Source organism: Dermacentor andersoni, chromosome 5, assembly GCF_023375885.2.
Source record: "Dermacentor andersoni chromosome 5, qqDerAnde1_hic_scaffold, whole genome shotgun sequence".
In the NCBI taxonomy this organism is placed as follows: Eukaryota; Metazoa; Arthropoda; class Arachnida; order Ixodida; family Ixodidae; genus Dermacentor; species Dermacentor andersoni.
The window spans coordinates 146,171,352-146,199,119 of NC_092818.1; the positions used below are offsets into that span (position 1 = coordinate 146,171,352).

The window sequence follows — 27,768 nt, forward strand, 5'->3', positions numbered from 1 at the left end:
GCTTGCGAAAGTTGCGAAAATAAGCAGAATATATTCAATTAATGATCGATCCTTGAAGCTTTCGATTTCTTCCGCAACATTTCCCTTAATTTTTTTATAGGCACAATCGGCCACAAATATTTAGGGGGACAAGAGTTCGACAAAAAATAAAATGTTAATTTTTGCTTAAGGTGCACATGTCACTTCTAACCTAGCAATATTTCTTTATTTTCTTGCAAGTCTTGTGTCCCGTAAGCTTTTGTGGCCGACTGCACAGTAAACGACTCGTTGCACGTGTTAGCACGATAATCAAACCCTTGCGTTTTCAAGCATTAAGAGCCCCTATGTAACGTTACCCGCTGCGGTAGCTTATTGTGCTATGGCGTTAATTGCGCTGCTAAGCTCAAGGATTCTATAGCCGCGACGGCCGCATTTCAGCGGAGGCGAAACGCAAAAACGTGCACTTAGAGTTAGGAGCACGTTAAGAAACCCATGGTGGTAAAAAATTAATCTGAGATCCCTCACTACGGCTTGTCTCATAATCAGGTCGTTGTTTTGACACGTGAGACGCCCACAATTTTAATTTATTAACTCCTAACAACGTTCTCGGAGCTCTTTCACGCACGGCTTTACTTTTATGAGGAACACTAAGGGCGCATGTTTGTGTTCTGAGGAACGCGCACACAACAGTGAACCGCCTACCGCAAGCTGAAACAAATATATACCTTGAAAAGACTGGCGCCTTGGGCTCTGTCTGAAACAATAACATAATAGTGTGACGCATAGCGAGAATTCAACCTTGTGCCTCCAAATCCATATGAAGAGCGTGCAATGGAGAATTGGTTAATTACTCCTTTTTTGTTACCGGGAACTGCGTGAGCCAACTCGCGTGTAAAACGTACAGTCGCGTTGCAGTGCGAGAGGCAACACGGCGACAGCGGTCGAAGGTGCTCCGCGACTGCGCGGCGTCGCCGAGACGGGAAAAAAATTGGGAGGACAAAGCGCCGTTCCAATTACTCGTATTTATTAAACCAGTTTTTTTTTTTTTTTTTCGAATGTCGGCGCCGCCACCACGGGCACGTCGTGTTGCAGCTCACATTGAACGCGACATACCGAGCGCGACACGCGCGTCGTTCCAAGAGAAAACTGCTCAACATTTTTCAAGTTCGGGTGTCATGTCATCATGCTGACTGTATCGCCCGTTATAAAACTTGAAAAATTTTCTGCTTTGATGAATAATCTATTTTGTCACAGAATAAAGTTTCTTCTCTCTCTCTCTCCTGCTCTGTTGCCTTTCCCTTAGATTAGATTTACCACGACCTGGCAAGAACGCTAACAGCACGAACATATTCCGCGCGCTATGCGGCTGGTATATTTGGTAAATATGTTTGAAAGCCTCAGGTTTAAAAAAAGATACTGAAGAAAAAAAAAAAAAAGAAATGCAATCAAGCGACCTCTTCGGCACTGAACTGAAACAGCAGCGTTACCACACATGGTGAACGCCATCTTGTTTGCATGCTGTTTCTAAAAATATTTGCGCTCGCACACCTACGATGATCAGCACACGATGCGAACGGCTGGGAACAACCACGAAGCTTGGTCGGACCCTTGGCTGCCGAGATAAGGCCAACAATTAAGGGGCTTATCGGACTTGTGCAGATTCCGCTCTTTGCTCGGTTGCCTAGGTTGAACACATATGCTATTTGGATCATGTTACAATACCCCTCAAGAGGCGTAAACCGTGTACTATTAAGAATAGCTGTCATGCTATCCACATACGTTTGCGCACCCAGCCCACCTCTCGAGATATTCCTTCCACCAAGAGTTCGCTAAAGCTGGCTTCACCCCATAAGAGCACTATGCGAGGAGAAGCCAGCTCTTCAAACTACTTCAAATATATTTTCAAGGCTGTTAGAAAACAAACAAAAACAAATATTGCTAAATTCCTTTGCCTACCTTGGTTAGATGCCATGAAAGGTGGCTGAAGTACCACTGAAGCACCAAGCCAGCTATAGCGAACTCTTGGTTGAAGGAGTATCTAGACGGGTAAGCTGGGGGTGAAACATGCATGAACTGCTTTAAAATGACCATTTAAACCCATACGAAAATAAATTTTGCGCTTACCATTTTTTTTTTGTTCTAGCTGATTTCGCAATAAGCTTTTCTTTATTTTCTTTTTCCTTTTTGTCTGCGCCATTCAGTTCACTAAAGCACTAGGCACGTGGCTTGCCTGGTACGGTTGTGCGTTTAAATTAAATTAAATTATAGGGTTTTACGTGCCAAAACCACTTCCTGATTATGAGGCACGCCGTAGTGGAGGACTCCGGAAATTTCTACCACCTGGGGTTCTTTACCGTGCACCTAAATCTAAGTACACGGGTGTCTTCGCATTTCGCCCCCATCGAAATGCGGCCGCCGTGGCCGGGATTCGATCCCGCGACCTCGTGTTCAGCAGCCCAACACCATAGCCACTGAGCAACCACGGCGGGCCGTTGTGCGTTTGTGTGTGTGTGTATATATATATATATATATAGTCGGGATGGCGGGCGAGGCCTACTCTTCTCTCTGAAACATCAGCAGCAAGACTCCCCCGCCCCACCCTGCTACCTTCAACCCACCACCGACTACACCGTAGTAGAAGCGAGCGGGTGCAAAATCATGGATTCTAGTTGGGCTAACTGTTTTCAAGTAAAATGCTGAATGAACTGGGCAAAATGTTTTAATGTAATACCATTATAGCCAGACTTCACCCACTTTGCAGGTAACCATCTAACAGAATGTGGGCCAATCTTAGAGACAATGCAATAGTAAACTGTGCCCCTGTCAAGTTATGCTGGGTCCAGTAATCACTATGCTGCAAAATGTGGCACAGAAAAACGAGTTTTATAGCATTTAAATAACCACATCATAAAAGCTTCACTTTAGATAGATTCCAGCATGTACGGTGTACACCAGATGGGACGTCACTGCACATACATAAAAATATATGCATCTCAAGCTTACAGGAATGGTCTCTCATACTTTCGCAATTAGTGGGAACTAAATTCAGCCATCTAAAGCTTATGGTCTTCACCAAAGATTCAATACCGGGTATGCGACGTGCCGGCTATCGGACCATTGTAAGCATTATCATTATCGCTGTTTACATTGTTTAGCCATGCGAGACTCCTGCTGAAAATGTAACAATCACAAACTTTCTTCCAAGGTGGGATATAAGATGTCGAACCTCCTCAGATACACCTTCTTTCCGTGCAAAGTGCTATTACTGGCTGGGGTGACGTGGAGGTTCACCAGAAAAGAGGTCACAATACCTCCCATAATCTTCCTCCATGATAAGTCTGCTGGTTGTCTCCTGTTCGAGCTTTTGACTGCGTGCATATGTCCGTTAGCTCCGCAACCACAGTGTAACCAAACGCTTTCGCAACAGGAGCAAACTGGAAACCGTGAGAGATGCACGCATGGCTGGCCCACTTCTCTGCTAGTCATCTTCTCTTAGAAAGGAGGAATGCACGTGGTGGTACCAGTGCTTGTTTCCAGAAACCATCACCAATCTTGCTATAAAAAAAATGTCTATTCACATGACATGTACTGGCTGAGGAACCCAAATGCATTTAGTCGAGGTTCACGCTCTTATGTACAAGCGACTCTACCAGACCAGCAGAAAGGCAAGTCCTCTGGCTATGCCTGAACAGGACCTTGACTGTCATTATTCCCAGTTTCTAATGATTCCACATTTCAACTTGTCATCTAAGACCAATCTCAATGACGGTTTGCCAATGGACCAGAGAATTTACTTGGTATGCAAATGCAGTGTACCTATGTAATATGCAAATAGCCTCAACACACAGAATCGTTTCATAAAAACAGGCACAAAAATATTCTTGGATAAAAATTTATTGAGTACAATCACAAAGCAATGGCAACAAGTCAAATCACTTACTACTAGAAAGCATGTTGACATGCTTCGTACAGCAATTTCAGTACACAAACATGCCAAGTACCCTTATCTTTATTGATCATATGTTATGGAGCTGGGTGTACCACACTTCCTCAATGTCCCAGGCCCATCACTTAAACTGGGATGTAAAAAAAAAAAATTAAATTATGGGGTTTTACGTGCCAAAACCACTTTCTGATTATGAGGCACGCCGTAGTGGAGGACTCCGGAAATTTCGACCACCTGGGGATCTTTAACGTGCACCTAAATCTAAGTACACGGGTGTTTTCGCATTTCGCCCCCATCGAAATGCGGCCGCCATGGCCGGGATTCGATCCCGCGACCTCGTGCTCAGCAGCCCAACACCATAGCCACTGAGCAACCACGGCGGGTAACTGGGATGTAGCCTGTCTAAACTGTAGACCCTGGTATTGCAGACCCTAGTATTGTTCACCCGGACCCCCAGCTCTTCAACCCTGAGAAAAGGGAAACTACAGCCATAGCTTTGCATTTTCTTTTTCCAAGGAACATAGTTATGGAGAGCTCACCTGGTTGAAATATTCCCCAAAGCTCACCTTTGTGAGCACACCATGCCTTGCTTTAATGCGAGCAGTAGTAATAAACATTAAAAGCAAGAAGTAAATAGTTCTTATTAAAAGTGTAGTAAATTTCATGTAATAGGTATCTGATGCATTACTTTCCCTAAACGTACAAAGTAATACCTTCATGTTCAAGTGCAAACAGAAAAATCACCTGCAAAAAAAAAAAGGCAAATGGCTTTGCATGCTGTGTCCTGTGTGCATTATTGCTAAATATAGATGGCAGAAACAATGATACAGACATTTACTTGTGCTTTATGTCTTTGTTAGACAGCTGCTGGTCCAGGAATCACGGTTGTGAAAGATCAATTCCTATGCTGCCATAATTATGAGCTAGCAATGGTTATTTCAGTTGTCAGTGGTTTGTGACACTACACGAGCGCCACCTCAGATCCCTGTGATGCCTTTCTAGGCATGAAGCCTAGCTACAATTGGCACTGGCTCAAGATTTAGTGAGAAAGATTAAGAGAACCAAGGGGATTAACATTTAAAAACAATAATATCACGCTAAGCATAGCATAGGATTTTTTAAGTTTAGCTTATAGACATGATTATGGGAGAATATATACTCATGGAATATATATATGAAAGAACATATATATAGAATATGTATACTTGGTATTCTTAATCAATGAAAAGAGAAATAAAAATATAAGCAACAATAACCTGCTACTGGGAGGCAAGTCCACAACCTCAGCACAAAGCATGCAATATATACTCTGCCAACTGAGCTATGGTGATGGCGGCTTACTACACCCACTTTCGTGTCTATTTAGGCAAGGACGTCAAAAATTTAGAGGGCCCATGAGCACATATGCTGGGATACAAAGATAAAGCCTACAGGAACATGTGTTACCAACACAGCTTTGCATGAATTCATACACAGCACACCTATAAGTAGAGATTGATCAATGTTATTTGCACACCACTTGAAAAAGTACTGCGAGTATTGCAGGCATTTTTTCAAGTGGTGCGCAAATAACATTGATCATGAATTGTAACCAACTAGCCCAAAACAGTACCCTTCTAGAGATGGAGATTTTTCACACGACTTGTGGCCATAAGCATTTTACACCGACTGTACATGTACTGCATTTACTCGTGTAATGCCCACACTTTCTTTCCGAGTTTTTACTGGACGCGGGCCTTGCATTAGGCATGCTGATGGCTATTGACTGAAGCCTCGATTCATGCTCAGACTTCTATGCAAATAAATGCAGCCAGTGGCAGCAGACTATGAATACGTTTACAGTTGCCAACCGATTTTTCGGACATGGACTAGTGCTAACTTGTAGCGGCTTGCGGGAATTAACCAGCACGCGAGTATGCATGCGACATTTAGTGAAACTTTTCTTTTTCCAAATATTCTCACTCCAGTGTGGGGGTATGGGCCTTATACGAATAAGTATGGTAGACATGACCTAGCCCTGGGTGTGTCAGACATAACCCCTTACTGCCATGGTGGCAAGTGTGAAACATCTATTAACCCTTTGAGGGTCAATGACGTAAATATATGGCGCCGCAAACGAAGCCCAAAATGGTCGATGCCGTATATTTACGGCGCCGTCTATAAGTTTAAAAAGCGTGCCAATTTCCTAACTTTTTCTTTTCTGTCATGTGCTGCCACTATGTGGGAATACAGGGAATTTCTTTCGCACACCTCCCTCTCTCGGTTTTCGTTGCATGGTTTGTTTTAGCGCTAGTTCGCTCCCGCGCGTCTATATAGTACCGCTCGTGCATTGGCGCACGCATGAGCAGGTGGCGGTTTGGGTTTTGTTCCGTGGACGGTTTCGGTTTCTTGCGCTTGCAAAACTGATGGCTATCTCGTTACTAATCGCTCAAAGGGCGACCTCTTGTTTCTCGCTCGTTTAGTGCTCCCGAGGGTGCGCATAGGAACGATGCTGCCGTGCATGCGTTTCCGTAGCTTTTCTCTTTTTTTTTTTTTTTTTTTTGAGACCGGCGAGAACTAATTGCCTCTGGTTGGTGATAAAATGAAGATTAGCGGAAGTTTGTCACACGTTTTGCTTATTTGACGGGCACACAACCACACAGTTTTCTTGGGTGTGCGCACCTACGCAGCTTGATTACGATATGTACATACATATTAGTGTAAGAGCAGGAACATTTGAATCTTGCGAAATATTCTTGTGTGCACATTTTCAAAGCCTTGAACTATAACAATGCATTAAATTTTCAATTCTTATAAGCTTATTTCCTTTTTTTTATTGTTGTTCTTCATGAATGAAGAGTACATATATACCAAAGCAAAATATTTTTTTCTCACATTACGGTGACCCTAGAAAAATTACGGTGAATTTTTTTTTTCGAAATAAGTCCGTAAGAAGAATTGGAATCTGCAATAAAAAAATAGCAACCCTGGGCGGTCGCATATGGCGAAAAAAAACAACCCTCAAAGGGTTAAGCCACAGGTGCCACTACGGCATGTTATCTTACCAACGTTTTGAATGGGTCATATAAAAGTATGATGTAATTACAGTAGAACCTCGTTCATATGTTGTGGGAAAAAAACATGACAAACAAGCTTACTAACCGGGCAAACATACAATTTGAAGTTACAAAAAAATTTGACAGACTCCAACTATTGTTGACATCTACGTAATGCAAAGCACCGTGCAGATCGTTGCAGCATGTGACGTCGATGCGCATCGTGCTGGTGGTGCTCCGGTGGCCCGAGACGTGCTTTTGTTGTTTTCCTATTGCATGGTGTTCTAAGAGGGCGACGGGATACTGAAACGAAATCTAACTGGTGGTCGGCGCAGTATCCCGCCGAAGCGAAACGTGATGCCCACATCACGCTGCCTGCAGAAGGGAACGGTGGCGTGTTTCGGTTATCGCCTATTAAAAGCGTTCACTACACTTCCGAAGGCGCCATGCGCTGTGAAACAGATAGGTGAAGGTGCTTATCGCAAGAGGATTGGTGGTGATAGCTGCAAATGGCGAGTGCGACGACACCGAATATTTGCCGATATTTGCTGGTACCAAAAGGAGTGCGCGCTGGCATTTTCAGGTGAGATGGGCAGGCGAGTATTGCAGCGAAGCTGCCGCGGTGGGCAGCTATATACTGTTCTCAATCGTGTGGGCCTCCCACATTTTCTTGTTTACATGGGATCTAGCGGCCGGAAAACGTATTATACGATCAAAGTTTGGTGACGTACTGAACGTTGGTGCCGAAAAATCATGTTTTCCGGGAACGTATGAACCAGTAAAAAATGGGCGCAAGTCTGTTGGAGAATGTTTTGTGTTCTTGATTGCGAACGTTGGTGTCGGGAAAACATACGTAACAAGAACGTACTAACGATGTTCTACTGTATTTGTTGCATACTGTCGAAATTGAGGTATCGTACTGCAATCACTGGTCTGACAGCTACCCCTTAAAGCGAAAAGATGCGACATGAAAATTAGTCGCCATTATTTGTTCTGGCATCTTGGTGCCGTGCATCACCCAGACTCTCCAAGGTCTTGTTTGTGCAATTATTTTGCTCCATGTAAAACAATGACACCTAATCACTTGTCATATGTTGAGAGTGCGAGACGAACAAGTACCTCAGATTACAGCGCCTTGGTCTTCTGCATAAATTTTCAAATTTAGATTTGAACAATGATCAAAGCACTTCCAGAAGCATGTAAACATTGACAATGTTGGCATGCAATAACATTCTTTAATGCAATCATATAGAATCAACCAATGTGGGCTACACTGCCATTTTTTAAGTGTGGCACAAAGCTGTAGGTTCTTGTACAGTGCCCACCTTTTTTTTTATTAATATTTTTTGCATTACAATTACAATCAAGGGATGGATAATATTGATAAGCACGAATTTGCAGTAAATGATTTTTATTTAATGTAATGTAAATTAATTATACTAATTAAGCTTACAAAATTGGGTTTAAAGAAAAAAAGACTAATGACCGTGGTACTAACAGCACAGCAGGAATTTTGCAGTTTCAGTCTTCTTTAGATGATCTCATCTGTCACAGGCTAGATTTTAAACATACAAACGTAAAGCAGTCAAACATGGCTACAAGAAATTATGTGAATACTAAATATAGCTGGTTATAATTACAGCTGGTTGCGAGAGTATTCTACCAGTCATGATTCAAACTGACAGCGGTACCACATAGATGCAAGATTTGGCATCACAAGGGCTTCTCTGTACAGTTTAGGTTACTAAAAAGGTCTCTTCTGGCCATCGTCTAGCACAAAAACACTGTGTGCTTTAAACAGCAGATAGCTTTAGTGCCTATTCAAAGGATTTGGGGTCTGTGATCGACAGAAAGGGTCTCAACACACAGCACCGCACTGTATAACAGAGCTCTAACACTAAGACAGAACATCCAGCCAAGCATGGAGGCTTGGGGTATTATGATCATTATAACTTGTTAACCACAAAACATACAAACAAAGCACATCATCAGCAAGGGAAAAATGGCTAACTCTTGTACACTTGCTCTAGCTTTGACTAGTCCCTAAAACTGCATGGAATGTCTGTACTAGTTACTCATTCGAACAAGATGCCACGCATTACTTCAAGGCACAGGCCTTGAAGTAATGCAACAATAATGCGACGCAACTCTAAAATTTCTGTGAACAGAACGACACACCCTGTAATAGCAGTGGCCCTGTGAAACAATATGCAATAATGTCTGCACTGAACTTTCAGAACTCCATTTCAACGACTAGTAGAACGAAAGAAAAAAAAACGCATCTTGTAATGCCTTTGTGGCTTGATAAATTGGCACTCCCAAGTATATAGAGAACGACACAACTCCTTAATGTCAGCAACCTGCAGTCTGGGATGCATAGTTGCAACGAGTATCACATTGCTGCTATCTCTTGGAATGCCTTCGAGGTGTGACAAATTGGCACTGCCAAGTATTTTGTAAACAACACAACTTCTTAACGATAGCAACCTGCAGTTCAGGAAGCATAGTTGCTATGAAAGTCACACTGTTGCTATCTTTATCTTTTTTTTGGCAAAGGAAGCATCATTTTTCAATTCACGGTCTTTATACTACAGGCAAAGGCCCTCATATATAATGGCGACAGCTGCACAAAAGGGCTGCAACTATTGCAGGCTGCAACAAGTCGCTGCCTGCACGAAAGGGCTGCAATGACAGTGGCGAAATTAAGTTGGGCTCTATGCAACTTGATGCCCACCATAACATTAGCCAAGGTTAGCAATACAATACGCTAACCTGATAAATTTATCAGGTTCCTAATTGACTTAGACTCGACAACTGAACCCCAGTTTACCTAAGCCAACCTGGATTAATGCAATACATCGACAGTTAAAATATTTCTCTATGCCGGAACAGTAAGTTTTGCTGGGAATCACTTCAAGTTGCACCAACACGCTGAGAGCCACTTTTACTAAAAGCCCAAGGAAATGCTGCACCACCTTCATAAACTGACCAAAGTGAGTGGGAAAAATTACTTGTTGCAGTGTTTTGAAAAAGAGTATGCAAAGATATAGTTGCGTCAATAGTATGTAAAGACATGGCGATGTCAGTGGTTTTGCAGCATCGCCACGGGTACAAAGCAACGATGGCATCAGTATAGACTTTGGTCTTCATGTCTTTAAAGAAAGGTCTAAATTTAAATGAGTAGGTCTTTTAGGAAGGCATAGAAAATTGCTAATCTGAGTTAGGAACTCAAAAAACAGAAGAGTAGGTACATCAAATTACATTTTGTGGAGATAAAGGAGCACAAATGAGTTAAAGGGACTGACAATTTTCATCGTACCTTTTCTTTTTTTCGAGCAATGGAAAGCTCACTGGTCAGTGTCTAGTCATGAATTGGTAGCGCAGAAAATGCCATGAAAAAATTTTTTATCAGAATTTTTCTATCTGCAGTGAGGACGTAGTCGTTCACTGGAAGCATAATGAAAACTGCGATAGGCGAGTGCAATGGTGATTATACGCTAGCATTAGTGGGTGGCAGACGACTAGTGCAGACATAACTGCTGGAAAGTATTATTTTGTTTATTAAGTTGATGTTCCTGCGATTCATGTTTTCCGAAGTGTTAAAGTATTTCTGCGATAATAGCTACATGTTGTCGTGGTTTCCTGTCCAACTACTGTGGTATTTAACCAGTTAAAACAAAACCAATTGGATTGAAAACAAAACAATGCTTTTACATGTGATGCACAGTTCAGCATGTTGCTGTAGCCATGCGTGTGCTTTTGATTTCCGAAGCATGGAATAAAGTGCAAGTGCCTAATAATATAGCAACAGCAATTTTAAGCAATTATTATGTTGTACTTAATAACAACCAACTTATGTACAGTAAGCTCATAGACCACATCTGAAGTACCAATATTTCACTGCCAGGCCTTGCCACTTACTGGTTTTTGAGACTTTCTTTGCATATTTAAAATTATAATTCCTACTTAATTTGTAAACAGCATGATGGATTCTATCACTATAAATGATTGTAATTTCAGTTCCATCAACATCTCAACACATTCTGGCCAATTGTCAGTCCCTTTGTAGCACCACAAATGTGACAAGTGAGCTTGGAATCCCAGGTACAATTTTACAGAAATAACACAAGTTCGCTTATAGTACTATGTAGAACTGGCCCCTTTAGTTGTGAACAACGGTTCCTACGTACTGACTGAAGTTCTCCTAAAAGAACACGACCGCCAATAAACACTCGTTGACTCGCAGACAGCAGCCACTTGGCAAGGAAAAGTAAACTTTATTGCAAGGCAAGCAGTGGCCACAATGATGCCTGCAACAAGCTGCCATACTCACCACATTACACCTATCTCCTCATCCAATGAACAATACTACAGCAATGTCCCTGTCAGCTTATGACAGGCTCCATTATAGCAGATCCCCTAACACTTGCCCACTTAATCAGTAGCGCCACTTTGTACAGTAAATGTTCTCGAGAGTTGGCTGCCTAGACATCTAACAGTTACTGCTTACCTGAACCGCTGCTGCTTACTGCATATGTATAAGGGTTGGTTTGTGACGATTTCACTCTTCAGCCCGTACTGTGGAACTAAATGTGATAATCAATGGGTGATTTGGCCGCTATCATGAGACTTTGCTGTCATCATCTCACCAACTGAAATGTGACATTGAGCAACAAGAATGAAAAGAAACAGGCGTGGACACGTGGACAAGCACTTGTGCCTGTGATGTCTATGTCCTTTCCCCCCTCCCCTGTGTTTTTGTTGCTCAGTAGTACACTTCAATTAAAATGTACAATCAACCAGCTCTTCTAGCAGTCATAACCGCAATGCAGAGGCCCTACCAATGATGAAGTCGTTTGCAGTTGGACCTTTCCTGAATGGTGAAAGAAACTGGAAGGCAAGCAGCTAAAATTATCACATTTGTACTTTCACCAAGCCATGATGAAAAAAAAATGTTTTTAATGGTGCTTCATTGCCCAATGTGCCTTTGTGTTGCTTTTGGTAAGAAATTAGGCCGATTTGCATTTAGTATCTGGCAAAAAGGCTGGTATTAGCGTGGAATATGAATGGCAAAGTTTCCTTCTTGGATCTCACCCCTCAAACACAACACGCCACTACACTAAAATGACGTCATGTATTTCAAATATTTTCACATGTTTGAGAAGTTCCTGTTCAGAAAACGTTAGCAATACTCACTAGGTTGTGCCTTTGGCTCCTTTAAAACAGAATTTGGTGTTTGTTTATAATCTATAAACTAGTCCCAAGCACGCACTGTACAAATCTCATGAGATCACGAGAAGCTAGCATGGGAACTTGCGGTCTGTCTTTCGTTTTTGTATCTTTTCTGGCTTACCAACCCTCATCCACTCATGATAAGACCAACATTTATGGTAATTGGAAATGCAATTTACTGGGCCTGCTTAACCCAACATTCCCTTTAATGCCCTTTTCTGTAGTTCTGCCATCTTGTGCAGCATTACTAGAATCTAATTGGTTTAGTGGGTATTCGCTCTGTTGTCCCACAAGATGTGCCTTGATGAGGGCTTACAATACAGCATTTTATCTCCATTTCCAACCTTGAAATTTGTATCCACAGCATTCTCATGTCCTACAAAAACAGCACTCTTTCACAGAGTTTACGGAGTGCTCGTAATTACCACTGCAGGAATAACACTGGTCAGCTCCTGAAACTGATGCACAAGAGGAACAAGTGGGGGTGCACTCCAAAACGGTGGTGTAATTACTGTCACACAACTATGATCATAATTATTCTAAAGCCTGCATTTTCCTATACTGCTGCATAGGTCTAATTTATTTTATTAAAGCTATGTGTATGTGGTCTAGCTGAGAGTAACTTTACTCTGTGTACATATGTGAACTAAAATTCTGGGATGTGTAACAACAGCACTCTGATCTTGGTACTATAGACTTTAGTGGAAAACAGGGGCATTGAAGCCATGCAATTCAAATGCTGTATGACATAAATGCATTTCCCCATTTAGGTTGCACTGGTTGTGAGACACAGCAGGACACTAAACAGTGAGACAACTAAAGACAAGACTTGAAGATCAGAGACACAGCAGGGCAAATGCTTCTCATGTGAGCTGCAGTCATAGGTCGACAGAATAAGTGGACACTCACTCACCGATATTTTTTCCGGATATGCACCGAATCACACTCGTCGCCACTCACTCGCTTTCCTACTTATGCTCACTGATGCTCATTGGCACCCGCTCACATTTATACTAATGTCCACTCGTACGTATTCACTCACGCTCATACTCATGTGCACGCTCATCCTTACCGCCATTTACTCCTGTTCATACTCACACATGCTCACACTCAACGGCACTCACTCTCGTTCATACTTACATTCCCTCACATCCTTCGTCGCTCGCTCATACTCACAAATGTGAAATTAACGTGGGTGAGCATGCCGACCTATGCCTGCAGCTCGGATCTCCTATCCTGTCTCTAACCTCGCGTTACAGAGCAGTGTTCCACGGCTCCTCCCTGTTACCTGCCACCTTCAACTTTGTGAACTGAAGCACACGTGTTGCACCCAGTGCAAGGTTACCCAGGCGCGTGCAGGTGATGCCTGTGGACGCCACTCAGGCATGCCTCTAGCGCAGGTACTTCTGGATGAGCAGTTGCAGGGTACGGTTGGGCAGCACCATGGTGTGCTCCAAGGGCTCGTTGGTCATGGGGCTGGTGTCCTTCCCACTCTCCAGCCAGCGACTGATGGCGGTCCGCTCATAACTGTAACCATCTGCATGGCAAAGCAATACATGCACTACATGCTTGCAACAGTGATGTGGCGAACATATATTTTCCATGATGCTGATACATGACGCCACAGTGCACTATAGCAGTACATGTTTGCCACAGTGACAGAGCGCAACCTAAATACAGTTAAACCTCGATACAACGAACTTCAATATAACAAAATTCTCGATATAACAAAATGTTTATGTTTTCATAACCTCTTGTCCATAGAACACCATGTATTTAGACCCTCAATTTAAGGAAGTGTGTTTGCATGCGATTTCAATATAACGAAATTGAAAGAAATTTCGCTTCCGCCACAAAGGAATGCCGGGAGAACAAATGGAAACTTTTGTGAATGCAGATAGTCATATGGTTGAATTAGAAGTGGCTGTTTGCAAATACACCTCTTAAATCATGTGCGGCATGACACGAGAGCGAATGCCGATGTGGAGACGCATCATGTTCTATATGAAGTCCAAGTGCGATAAGATCCTATCGCACCCCGCGCACTGTGTGCTTTAGGTAAGTGTGCGAGGGTTAGACAAGAAAGATGGCGGCTTCGCGCACGAGTGCCGCCTCCCCACGCGAGCAAAGGGAATGAGGGGGAGGGAAGCAAGCTCGCGGTAACACGACTAGGTGCGCGCGAGGGGCGGGGGAAGGGGGTAAGTTGGCGCGCATCGCGATTTCTCGTGTGCGTTACGGTCGTGGCTGCGCATGGCTGTAAACGCGGCCAAGTGCATACACATCAGTGCACCCTACTTTAGAGGTAATCTGCCACTTGTACAAAGAGTGGGCATGCCAAGACAGCGTGTAATCATGTAACCTATCTTACAGCGCGTTTAGTATTGGAGGTTGCGTAATCTCGAGTTTTGGCAACCTGTTGGAGCGAAAGGCAGACGAAGCATTCGCTCCTCGCTGCCGACGTTTTTCATGATAACGTCGTCTCGGTGCGGGCGACACTATCAGCCACGGGGGTGGAGTGCAAGCGAAAGCGTAGCTGTCTTCGCTTAATTGGTACCGCCGATGTGAAGGTATCATCGACGCGGCATGAAACCGTATCATTCGTCGCCGACTCCCACATTCACCAAAATGAATTTTTTTCAGAATTCAAATTCGCTTTTTTCGATTGCCTGATAATTTGGGAAAAAAATCGACTGGTGACTGTACTTAACTGCATAAAAGGTTGAATTTCAAGAGAGCAAAATTTCGATATAACGAAACAAACTGTTGATTTTACCTACTTCATCATATCGAGCTTCAACCGTGTTTTAAACTGTTACACACTTCTCCCAGTGATGTCTGCTAGAAGGGCTTGGTCCGGACACACTTCTCAGCCTCCAAATTTCGGCTTCGCACGCACGGAAAGCCAAAATTCGTCATGGTACAAGTGCAAGGGGATCGCAACATTTAGGATCTAAACTCCGATTCGGCATGTATGCACAGTTCACCTCCATTTCTCTATTACATTAAGCTGTCAAAATATAATAGCCAAAAAGTAAAATGATTTGAACTAACTAAAACATTAACTACTGCATCTCACCTGTCTTTTGACAAGCGCTACTGCCTACACCAGGGTCAGAAGAAACCATACTCCTACCCTGAAAAACCTGTTTATAAACAATACTTAGTCTTCGTTGATACACCCTATATAAACTGAGAGAGTGCAGCCTACAAAAGTTTAAAGACAACTGGTATATGAATCATTTCCAACTCAACATTATAGATGAATTGTACTTGTTTCCTCATTTTGATGTTGAAGGGCAACTCAGAAAGTAAACAACCTGCAGATTCATCTAATATACTTCATTTTAAGAAGCAGCAGTAAAAAAAAAAACTGTTTTTCAGCAGCCTGGAAGAATTGTTAAGTAGGAACTACCATAACTCTGAGGTAAAAATAAAGGTTCTGTTCAGAAAGTACTAAACACATAATTTATATTTAGTATAACAACAAAGAATGTATTTAAGCAAACTTTAGCCTAAAGGAAACCTCACTAGAAACATTTACGAAATAATTAAGTTGATAAAAACAATGAACATTTTTTCCATGATCAATAGCTTGAGCAGCTATAAGAATGAACCAAAATGTTTAACACAAGAGCATTAAGGACCCCGTGTCGCCGAAAATTTGATGTTGGCGTCCATTGTCGCACATCGTTTCGGCAAAAAAAATTTCGAACCACCCATACCCAGGCCCTCCATGTGGCGCAAGGAAGTTACTGAAATAATTGAATTTCTCAGGCTAAGATACATAGAAAAATCACAAAGTACAACTTACACACAACCTACGGACATGATAGCATCCTATTGTAACTTGAATGAGAAAACATTATTCTGTTACACAAAAAGTCAAACAAACCCTTTTTCCAGCGTTTCTACCATTGACAGACAGGCCACGGCGTCTGCCATTTGAATGCGCTAGCGCACAAATATCTAGGAGGCCACGGAGCAGTGCACCTGGTTCCTTGCAACAACTCCAAATTGCGCTTGCCTCCCTCGTATCGTGGCTCACACAAAAGGCCGCGTTTCTACCAGAAAGCCCGCCTTCGTGCATAGTGTTCACCACCAGCATTTCCCAGTAAACATTACGGTCAAATACGCTGCAGTTGCCGGGAAGCGTCAGGGACCTTTGAATGCTATCGCGTTCCACTCTTAAAGGCGAAGCTTAAGCGTCCTCCACATTTTTTCATACGAAAGCGCACTGGACAGAAAAAGAAGATAGTAACACATCCAAACCAGACAAGGAACCTTGCTTTCTGCATGCTAAGCAAGTTTTGTCATGGAATACCAACTAGCTAGATATCTAACATTGCTAAGACAAGGAAAATCTTTCGTTGCTAATGCACTGCTAGTGCCTGCTCAGTGGGCAACAGCACCCTCTGTCGAAGCAAAAGAATACATCCTGGCCACATTTCACTGCAGTAGATTAGAACCTCTTTGATATGTTCCTGTTTGTTACGTTTTCCCTGCTCTTATGTTCTGAAAAACTGGTCCTTTTGTATTCCCTCAGGATCAAGTGCATTAGGTTCCTGTATGTTGCACCCAAGAACTGTAACAACATACCACTGAGCTGGCAGCGTCCATCTGTGGTGCCTGCACTGACCTCATTTCTCCACTGGAAACATGCCAAGGATGTGCAAGACATTCAAAATGCCGATGACGATACTTAAGAAGCACAAGAGCTTTAGGATGTTATGGTATGAAGAGCAGCTCATATAACCTATCCTGCATATGTGTCATTGGAACTTAGGAACTGATGATCATGTTAGACATTGTCACCATCTCAGCATGGCTCACAACACAAAGCCCAGTCAAGGTAGACAAAGGCACAAGCAGTTCCACTCCTCACCCTCATTTGCAAATGCTGCCAATACCTTGCATGGTTTACTTCGGCATATGCCGATGCACAGAGAAAGTTAAGGACTGTGAGTGCTTGAAAAAAAAAAATAGCTGGGGTTTTACATGCCAAAACCACAATATGATTGTGAAAGATGTTGTAGTGGGGTAGTCAAGATTAATTTTGACCACCTAGGTTCTTACCTCTTTGAGGGTTAATGACGTAAATATACAGCGCCACGAACGAAGTCCAAAATGGTCAATGCCATATATTTACGGCGTCGTCTGTATGTTTAAAAAACGCGCTAATTTCCTAACTTTTTCTTTTCTGTCATGTGCTGCCACTATGTGGGAATACAGGGAATTTCTTTTGCGCCCCTCCCTCTCTCGGTTTTCGTTGCATGGTTTGTTTTAGCGTTAGTTCACTCCCGCACGTCTATATAGTCTGCTCGCGCATTGGCGCGCGCGCGGGCGGATAGTGGTTTGAGCTTTGTTCCACGAGCAGTTTCGGCTTCTGGCGCTTGCAAAATTGATGGCTATCTCGTTACTAATCACTCAAAGGGCGACCGCTTGTTTCTCGCTCGTTTAGTGCTCACGGAGGTGCGCATAGGAATGATGTCGCCGTGCATGCATTTCCGTAGCTTTTCTTTTCTTTAAGACCTGCGAAAACTAATTGCCTCTGGTTGGCCATAAAATGAAGATTATCGGAAGTTTGTCAAACGTTTTGCTTTTTTGACGGGCACACGACCACTCAGTTTTCTTGAGTGCACGCACCTATGCAGTTCGATTACGCTATGGATGTACATATTAGTGTAAGTGCAGGAACATTTGAGTCTTGCGAAATATTCTCTTGTGCACATTTTCAAAGCCTTGAACTATAACAATGCATCAAATTTTCGATTCTTATAAGTTTATTTCGTTTTTTACTGTTGTTATTCATGAATGAAAAGTACATATATACCAACGCAAAATATCTTTTTCTCACTTTACGGTCACCCTAGAAAAATTACGGTAAATTTTTTTCAAGATAAGTCCCTAAGAGGAATTGGAATCTGCTATAAAAAAATCGAGACTGGGCGGTCGCATATGGCAAAAAAATATTGACCCTCAAAGGGTTAATGTGCACCTAATGCAAGGTATATGGGCGCTTGCTCAAAAAAAAAAAAAAAAAAAAAGAAAGCTGCTATTATATATATATATGTGGAGAGAGAGAGAGAAAACATTTAGTTGGACCACCGAGGTCGTTGATCTTGTGCTATTATAGAAAATTTCTACCGAAGCACCAGGTTCACTGATGACTACGGCTGCTTTAATAACATGTACATACACATAATGTTTATTCAAATCGCTAGGCACAGATAATGAGCTTGATATATACAAGCTATATAATACTTTGTTGGCTTTCTATTCAAATCTCCAGACAAATTTTTGTGTGAGAGCAGATTTGTGCCTCTTCTGCAGTGCTGCCACATGCATTATCAGACAGTACGTTTTCTCAGGTCATGCATTCTTTTTTTTATGGTCCCTTAAGAAACATAGGTATTAAGCTCATCCAACACTGAAAACGTGTCTGCATTGCAACCTGCCCACTAATGTCGCTCTCTTTCCAGCCCAAAGTCCTCATCTCTCTTCCTCTCTTCTATCTGCCTCTAGCATGTGCTGCAGATCATCAGGTCATATGAAACACACTCGATTTCAGTGCTTTGTTGAAGTAACATGGTACCCCTTCATAAGGTTTTGTCTATGAAAGATAAAGGCTTCATGCACAGCTTAGCACATCGGCACATAGATAACTACGAGTGTTTGCACATAAATGTGTATATTAGTCACTGCCGTGCAATGACCCTGTGCTATGGAGCTATATGCTACATCTAGGAGAGAAAACCGTTCTCTCCCGCAGCCCTCATGTTACCAATATGCCATGTCCCACACTCTGAGGGCTGATGTGCTTGATGTGTTACTTACAGGCAGTTAGCAATTTTCCCACCTTCACTGTGGCCTCCAATATAGCACAGGGGCATACAGTAGTGATCTTCCGTGACTTCATCGTTCAGCAGTGCAAGCAAGTTAAGTGTGTTGCTGCAATACAAAAGCATCTGTGAGCGACTGACTGGGCGAGCAGACAGCATTCAGCGGCATCTTCCATGCCATGGCATGCCGGTTATACTGCACCGTGTGCATAAACTTACGGTCTCCTCAGCGCTGTCTGCTGCACACTATAGGAAGTCGCACCTCTTGTCATGTGTGAGTGACTTCACATTGTCTATGACCCAGGCTGGTTCTCCCAGAAATATTGTGCTCCCTGCCCTGTACAACGCAATTACACTTTGTACCTTGAGCATGTGAGCTCAAAATGTGGCTTTTTTGTGTTTCCCATTGTGCCTTGTCACACTCCGCCAAGTGACTCTCCTGCCACTTTCACCAAACCACTGAGAACCTCCAAACCACTGACCTGCGGCCACGACGGGATCGCGCATCGGTTCCTGAGTGATGGGGCAGAAGAGCTCTTCGGGCAGGGCGGCATCGTCTTCCCCAGCTGGAGGCAGATGCCGCCACAGGGGGTGCTTCAAGGCCTGCACCTCGCGCAGCAGGCGGGCACGTGTGCCCAGGGCGTCCACGTGCAGGGCATTGCTCAGCCCCTCATGGGTCAGGTGCAGCAGCTCCTGGCCATCGATGGCGTGCTCCTCAAAGGTGGCCCGGTGCTGCCCAAGGCCCAGGCCCTCCAGCCATTCGCCCACCTGGTTCACTGACCAGCGGCCCACCGCAGCCACCCCAACACCCTCCTTGGGCAGTGGTGGCTGTTGCGGCTGCACTGGCTTCAGTTTCTCTCCCTGCTCTTCCTCCTACAAAGAATAGAAGGGAGGGAATGTGCTCCACATTTTTGCAGGGTGAAAAGTGTTGCAGGTGCATCATAAGGGTCTCCAATTAGCCAGCCTTGATGCCATGGGACATAAGATACGAGGGCTTATTTGCCAGCGGCCTGTTTCTAAGTTCATGCAGCGCATGATGCCTGTAATTGAAAGGATTGCTGAGCAGACAATAAATATGATCACTTGGCGCAAACAAAGAATGACGGAAGGGAGAAAGGGGAGTGCCAACCCTTCCGTCGTTCGTTGTTCATGCCAAACGATCATATTTATGGTCTGCTCAGAAATATAAACCGACTAGCCCAACAACACATACTTCAGGATTGAAACTATGTTCCACATACATCACTGTGACCAGGAGTGGCCCTGGCTAAAACTAGATCTAAGGCTAAATCTAGCACTCACAAAATCCTTAAGAATGTGGATGAAAGGATCACCTCCACAGTAGCTCAATGGCACAGCATTGCCAATATAATGCGGACGATGTAGGTTCGGCTCCCACCTGTGATAAGCCGCCTTTTTATGCACATTGATTTTCATTTTCCTTGCTATCTCTAAATTTCAATTAAAAAGAACAGCTCATTTCCCCCTGTGCTTCTTGTTCTTTGTTGGCCTCATGTGGCTGTAAAGAAAAGAAATCAAGCCCCTTGGCTCCTCTTATTCATCTCACAATTGTTAAAGTTACACAAAGCTTGTCTCATGTTGGCCTTAACCTGCAGCTGAATATACCCACTGCTATGGTTGCCATGTGAAGTGAGCAAGGCAGAAGTAAACCCTTAGGTGAAAACATGGAGCCTCTAACCCAGTTTCCTCCATTCATAACAACAAAACTGCCCGCATAGTTACATGTGGACAATCATGTCCGAGTGCTTGGTGCTGTAGTCCAATCTCACTTAAAGGGTTCCTCACCAGGTCTGGCCATTTTGAGCTGACAAGCACAGAGCATACAATGCACGCTAACGATCGTGTTTGCGAAGAATTACATTACTACGAAGTGTCAGAAAGGCCTGACACTTCAATCCGAACATCGTTTTCCCTTTCCCTCGCGGCAGCCGCGCTCCAAGCCGGACGGTGACGTAGTCATGTTCCTGCGCCTAAACTAGTCGTGTCCGCAGTGTGACGTCACTTGTGGCGACACGTAACTTCGAGAATTATTCAAGGCAACATCTGCTATTTGTGTGATCTGTTGCTTGAATTAACAAATTGAAGTTTAGAGAAATAATAAAACACACAAACAGAATGTCTGCATGTTTTTTGTTTTACTTCGCACCGAAACAAGAGAGATGTACTTCCGCTTCGTCTGCTTGTTCCCACGGTCATGCAGCCAAGTGCACAGGTACCGAAATTATGCCATTTTTTACCGTGCTCCAGCGAGAGATAAAACTTTATTATGTCCTTGATGGGGTCCAGGGGTGGCGGGAGATTAACCCCCAGTCCTCCCCTTCCTCAGACGGCAGTCAGTCCTTGCTTTCTGGCGGCGTCTTCGGCCATCCGGACGGCCCAGAGCTGCTCCTTTGGGTCCAAGCTGAGCAGCAAAGTCTCCCACTGCTCGGCCATAGTTATAACGCGTGTGTTTGTGCGGTAGGTGTTGGTGGATGAGGCTTTGGGGCATTGCCAGATAATGTGATCGAGGTCAGCACGGGCCTTGCACGCTTTGCAGAGTGAGGAGTATGCATCGGGGTAAAAGCGGTTGTATAGCACGAGGTTCAGGCAAGTTCGCGTCTGAAGGAGTCGCCAAGTGGTGGATTGAGATTTATTCAGTGTTTTGTGTGCTGGGGGGTACCATAACCGCTCTCTGCGGTAGTGGAGGAGACTTTCTCTGAATGTGACCATTCGGTCCCGCGCGTGACCACGATGCAGGCTGGTCAGGATCAGAAGACTCAGGAGAAGGATGATGCGCCCGGTGTATGAGAGCTCTGGCGGCATCATGGGTGGCTTTGCTTCCAGCCAGAGCCGAGTGAACAGGGGCCCAGATGACTTGGACGCAGCATTGCCTTGAGGGAGAAGTGCCAGAGAGTACCTTCGGCGCTTAGGGTACTATCAATCCTCTTGTGTAGTCGCAAATGGCCGTTTTTGAATCACTGATGATGCACTGTGCATTGGTAGCCGTGTAGGCCAAAGCGATGGCCATTTCTTCTTCGGGTTGCGTGGTGAGTATTGATGCGGCCGCAGCGAGCTGGTACTGTGAGCCCGCGACTGCAACGACCGCCATGGCGTTTTGGTTGGGGTATTCCACTGTGTCTATGCAGGCTACGTCAGCGGCTTGGTCGTAGTGCTTTTGTAGTTGTTTAGCTTTTTCTGCACGTCACTCTGGATTGTGTTCAGGGTGCATATTGCGAGGTATGGGCGGGATAACTAGCTGAGCACGAATGTTTGGAGGGATGGGTACTTTTGGTCCGAATTGGGTGGTGTAGGTTATGCCTAGGTTGCCTAGAACGTGCCTGCCTGTGGTGGTATTGGCGAGTCGTTCGTATTAGCCAATACGCTGCGCTTCAATAAGCTTGTCTATGGTGTTGTGAATGCCGAGGGCATCCAGTTTCTCGTTAGAGGTGGAGTTGGGAAGATGTAGGGCTTGTTTACGGGCCCTCTTGATCAAGGTATTGAGTTTGAGCTTGTCAGTTGCATTGAGGCTAAGGTACAGGGCGACATAGGTGATCCTGCTCAGGGCGTAGGTGGTTACCAGGCGTATAAGGTTGTTTTCTTTCATGCCGTGATGTCGATTTGCGATGCGTGCAATGAGGCGAGTGGTTTGGTGTACATGAGTATCTAATTGCTTGAGTATCTTCATGTTTCTGCCGTTTTGTTGGATGCGTAAGCCAAGGATACGGATGCTAGGTACAGTAGGTATGCGTTGCTGGTGCACGTGGAGTTCTATCTCGGGCGGGTGAGGGTCTGGATGTCGACCTCCCCAATTAGGCTTGTACAGAAGGAGCTCCGATTTCTGTGGGGAGCACGCCAGGTCGCGCGGTTCTACGTATGCAACGACCTCGTTGATGGCTTGCTGCAGCGTGTCTTGGATGTCCCCGTCGCTGCCCCTGGTGACCCACAGGGTGATATCGTCTGCGTAGAGGCTATGCTTGAGGTTGGGGAAGCTAGCTAATGCAGGCGGTAGTCCGAGCAAGGCCACGTTAAACAGAAAAGGGGACAGAACCGATCCTTGCGGCGTGCCTTTGCTGCCGAAGTGAACAATTGGCGACTGCAACCCTCAGATGGTAATAGTGGCCGTGCGACCTGTAAGGAAATTCTTCACGTAGTTATATGTTCGATGTCCAACCTGGAGTTGTGTCGGTTGGTTCAGTATAGCCTCATGCGTGACGTTATCGAAGGCCTTGGTTAGGTCTAGCCCCAAGATGGCTCTGGTGCCCAGCCTGGAGCTTTTATCACCATCGATAATTTGGTGCTTGAGCTGAATCATGATATCTTAAACAGAAAGTTTCGGGCGGAAGCCAGCCATGGTATTGGGGAAGAGGTCGTTGTCGTTCATTTGTCTGTGTAAGCGTGTGAGGATGACGTGTTCGAGAACCTTTTTGACACATGAAGTAAGGGAGATAGGGCAGAGGTTTTCGAGTAGGAGGCGCTTCCCTGGATCAAGGGTTCACGGCACTGAAACATTTCTATCTCGGCTATTAATGAGCCGATTTGAAAAATGTTTGTGTAAGTACTGTGTCAGGTAGTACAGCATAACTGTGGGCCTCACTATACGCTAATAATGCCTATAGCAAGGTAGTTATGCTGCGAAAATGTACGAGACGTATTTCCTTTCCAGCATCAACACTACTCGAACAAAGCATGTCTCAGGCAGCAGCCAATGTTTTGACAAAGGGTGCAGCTTCATCAGGTCTCCTTGGCAGCATTTATATAGCCTACTATCCCTCACCTTCAACGGGAGAGAAGCATAACTAGGGTACATAGATTAGAGTGTGGGAAGTCGATGAAAAAAATTCCTCTTGTCGAAACACTGGCCCCTGTGTAAGGCATCCCTTGTTTGACCAGTGTTGATCACTTCAACTATCAATCCTGTGAACCTCTGCCTTGCTTCGATTCCTTTCCAGTATAGTCATTCCAGCATGTTATTACCATAACACTATGTCAGATGAGCGGTCAGATAACTTTCCCAAGGCTCCATCTTAGCAGCCCCATCAGCAATAAGGGTGAGTGCTGTCTAAACCTTCTTGGTACAGCCATTAAAAGCACCTCACAACTTGAAAATTATCAACCGGTGACATATTTTGCAGTGGTTTGAGGAAGGGCTGTTCGAGATGTGGAACATACCCTGGCAAGTCAGCAACAACAAATTTAGTTCAAATCCCGAACGTAACTGGCAGCAAGAGGAGGCACTCACCCCGGTGTTCTCAACCTGAGTCCAGATTACCACTGTGCGATCGTTCGAGCCCGTGGCCAGGAATTCTCCGTCGCCTGAGAAGGCACAGCAGGGCACGTAGCGGGTATGCTTAGTCAGCCGCTGCAGCTGCTCCCCAGTGCCCTGAAGATGCAGCAAAAGTTGAACAAATAGATCCCATCAAGGTATGGTGGCTCTCTAGAAAGGTCAATCTACTTCGTGCAACATGAAAGAGCGACAAAGCAACATAAAAACAGGCAAAGAGAAAGCCACAGATGCACATGTGCTGTCAGCAGCTGTTTCGTGGCTCGAGTAAGGCTTTTTGATGCGACAGTTGCCAGATAACCACACGAAGGTCATCATATGCTGGTGTTGCCTGGTAGCTAAAGATACAGCTGACTTGTCACCATGGATATTGTGACCATGCACAGGTCCAGGGTGGATGACCAGATGTCCTTACCACCCCTTTAAAATCTGTGTGCACAGTGCTAGCATACTGCATGTGACAAATTCATGGAGTCCTTCCCAGCTGTTACGGTTCTTTTGCTCTGGAGAGACAAAGTTTAAGGATTATTGAAGAGAACCTGCCAACACATAAAGGATTCACTACAATCATCATCCATCACTATCTCAAAGTCAGACCCTTCCCTTGAAAAAAACCTGGATCAATGCCCGATTGTGACATACATACTGAACACATACTTTCACTGTGTATCACCAAGAGAATGCCCATGAACTTCTCCCTACCTGCAGTGCTTTGCTCCACGCTATAAATTAGGTATATTTGGCTGGCTGTACTAGTATAAATTCGAAAGTATATTTTCCTATGCATTTCTGTGTCTCTGTATGTGTTATGGGCAGAATTTCGCGTGTTTAATGCATTCTATGTGCATTCGGCGTGGCTGTATCTGTGTTAACACGGCAAGCTGGGCGAGTTGGTGATTGAACATGTTCCTATGGGTGGGCAGTGCAACCCGGACGAAAGATTATGACGAGAGGATTGTGTACTTCCTCTCGTCTTCATCCGGGTTGCGCTGCCCACTCATAGGAACATGTATCGGTGTGATGTGCCAACGATTGCCACCATCAGCTGACATCTACAACCACTAACGCCAAATAATAGATATTGATTTACTTATATCGTGCAAATAAGTGTTCAGTGAACTTACCACATCCCACAGCATGGTGGTCTTGTCACCGGCACTGCGAACGAGAGAGATTTGTAAAGCACGCATTAACAGCGTAGCCTGCGCGCACGAACGCCACGCGACGCACCTGGAAGCTAGCAGTTGACCTCCAGGTGCGAAACGGCAGCACATGACGTTTCCAGAGTGGCCCTCGAACACCCACTGGGACCAGAGGCTGCAGCGGTGCGCCATGCGCACCTGCCACACGCGCACGAGGTCATCGTTGCCGCAGGACGCAAGCAGGTAACTGCTCTCGAGCGTGCCCTGTGCAAGACTGGCCTCGAACTGAGGGCTGAAGTGGCAGCCAGTGGCACCCAGGTCGTGAGCCTCGGAGCGCGTCAGCAGACAGCTGCCGTGACCGTAGCGCGCATCCCAAAGGCGCAGGTCTCCGGCAGACGACGCGGACGCCAGCAGCGCGCCGTCGGGAGAAAAGCTGCACGCGGTGACGAGAGCGCCGTGGCCGCCGAGAGATCGCATCAGCGAGCGTGTGGCCACGTCCCACAGAACCAGCGTCTCATCGTCGCCACCGGTGGCCAGCAGCGCGCCCGAGGGCGAAAAGCTGCAGCATCGCAGAGCCGCCTCGCTTGGGTGCTGCAGTTGTCCCAGCACCTCGCCACTCTGTCAAACGGGACAGCAAGCAGTTATCGGTGAAACAACACAGACAGACACTGGCAGCACACCGTCGCGCACTCACCTGAACGTTCCATATAAACACGCTGCCGTCGATGGAGCACGATGCGAGTGCCGTACCCAGCGGCGAGAACTGCACTGCGTTCACGCCGTACTTGTGGCCGACGAGGGGCGACGCGGACGACTCTGTGAATGAGCCTCCTTCATAGAGCCAGATTCGCACCGTCTTATCATTCGAGCAGGTGGCCAAAGTTGTACCCGAGAAGTCGCAGCCCGTCACGTCGCCGGCGTGCGACTCCACCGTCTGCCGGAGTTTCCACTCTCGGGTCGCCATTTGCGCCTTGTCAAGCTAGTGTCCGACTCCTACAGTCGCTGCCATGGGTACCAGAAACAATAATGCTCTCTCGGTCAACAGATTACTATTTTGCGTGCTGCACCGTTCGTCCGCCCGCCAGCATCGATTCGCACTGGCGCCACATACTTGTGTTGGCTTCAGAAGGTGCGGCCGTGTCATGCGGGCGCATGCAGAGGAGAAAAAGTCGATTTCGGTACATTTTTTACCTAGAGGGACGGTCGCGCGTGGCGCTCGGAGAGGTCTCCTCATTGCGCTGCATGCGATTGATTTCTAACGACGCTAGGACGGGCTACGTTCAGTAAATTTTACGTGAAAACCAGCGACCGCTCTTACCGCGCGGCCGCGCGTTTTGTTTTCGCTTTCGCACAGGATGGTGGATTAAGTGGCCGCTGCCGCAGAGGTGCGCATGTGTAGTGATCGGTTTCGATCCATATGACGTCACCTGCTGGACTCTTGTCGCGCCAGACGTAAATATTGCTGGCACGCTAATTATGATTACAGACAAAACCTGTCTTTTTGGCTTTTCTCCGAGTATAGTGGAAATACATGGCTCGAATGTGGTCGACCCAAACCCTTCATGGAGCTCGTATTTGTGATAAATGCCGTTTACTTCTCGCTCTGAAATGCACATATGCATCTGGTGCTTTCGAAATAATTTAGTTACCCGCCGTGGTTGCTCAGTGGCTATGGTGTTAGGCTGCTGAGCACGAGGTCGCGGGACCGAATCCCGGCCACGGCGGCCGTATTTCGATGGGGGCGAAATGCGTAAACATTAGATTTAGGTGCACGTTAAAGAACCCCAGGTGGTCGAAATTTCCGGAGTCCTCCACTACAGCGTGCCTCATAATCAGAAAGTGGTTTTGGCACGTAAAACCCCATAATTTAATTTTAATTTTTTTAAATAATTTAGTTGCAAACTATAACATTTAATTCTGTAGCAGTGCATATGGCTTTATGCGATCATTCCACGAAAGGCGTCCACATTGACTGCTGGACAACTGAAATTCATAGCAAGATCCAATATGGGAAAAATCAAGCCAGGCAGGCGAGGGGGGTGATGTTGATTAGTAGTCAATTAGTAAATTAGTAGGCACTCCTCAAAGTTTAGTTAGCTGCTTTTGGAGCCATTTGTATGTTTGTAAATAGTCGCATCGGATTGAAAGTTAATCAGCAGGAATAGGGCACACCCTTGAAGGATGTGTCTCAGGGTGTATCACAGAAGTTTTGGGGAGGCTAAAACTGTTGCCACCAAAGAACTAGAGTGGTTGAAATATCGTGGAATAGATACCCGCCTTGAATATACAAAGGTGCAATTTAAAAGCCACACAA

At 45.2% G+C, this 27,768-nt stretch overlaps 1 protein-coding gene across 1 annotated transcript; it reads right to left on the bottom strand.

Annotated features, from left to right (window-relative positions):
- Positions 1 to 3,857: 3,857 nt before the first annotated feature.
- LOC126531372 (WD repeat, SAM and U-box domain-containing protein 1-like) lies at positions 3,858 to 27,059 on the bottom strand. The gene is made up of 6 exons (XM_050178877.3): positions 26,149 to 27,059; positions 25,543 to 26,072; positions 25,437 to 25,470; positions 24,271 to 24,411; positions 19,514 to 19,904; positions 3,858 to 13,729 (listed from the first exon to the last, which is right to left on the bottom strand). The coding sequence occupies exons 1-6, from the start codon at positions 26,416 to 26,418 to the stop codon at positions 13,584 to 13,586; spliced, it is 1,512 nt and encodes a 503-aa protein (XP_050034834.1). The 5' UTR covers positions 26,419 to 27,059; the 3' UTR covers positions 3,858 to 13,583.
- Between the last annotated feature and the right edge of the window lie 709 nt (positions 27,060 to 27,768).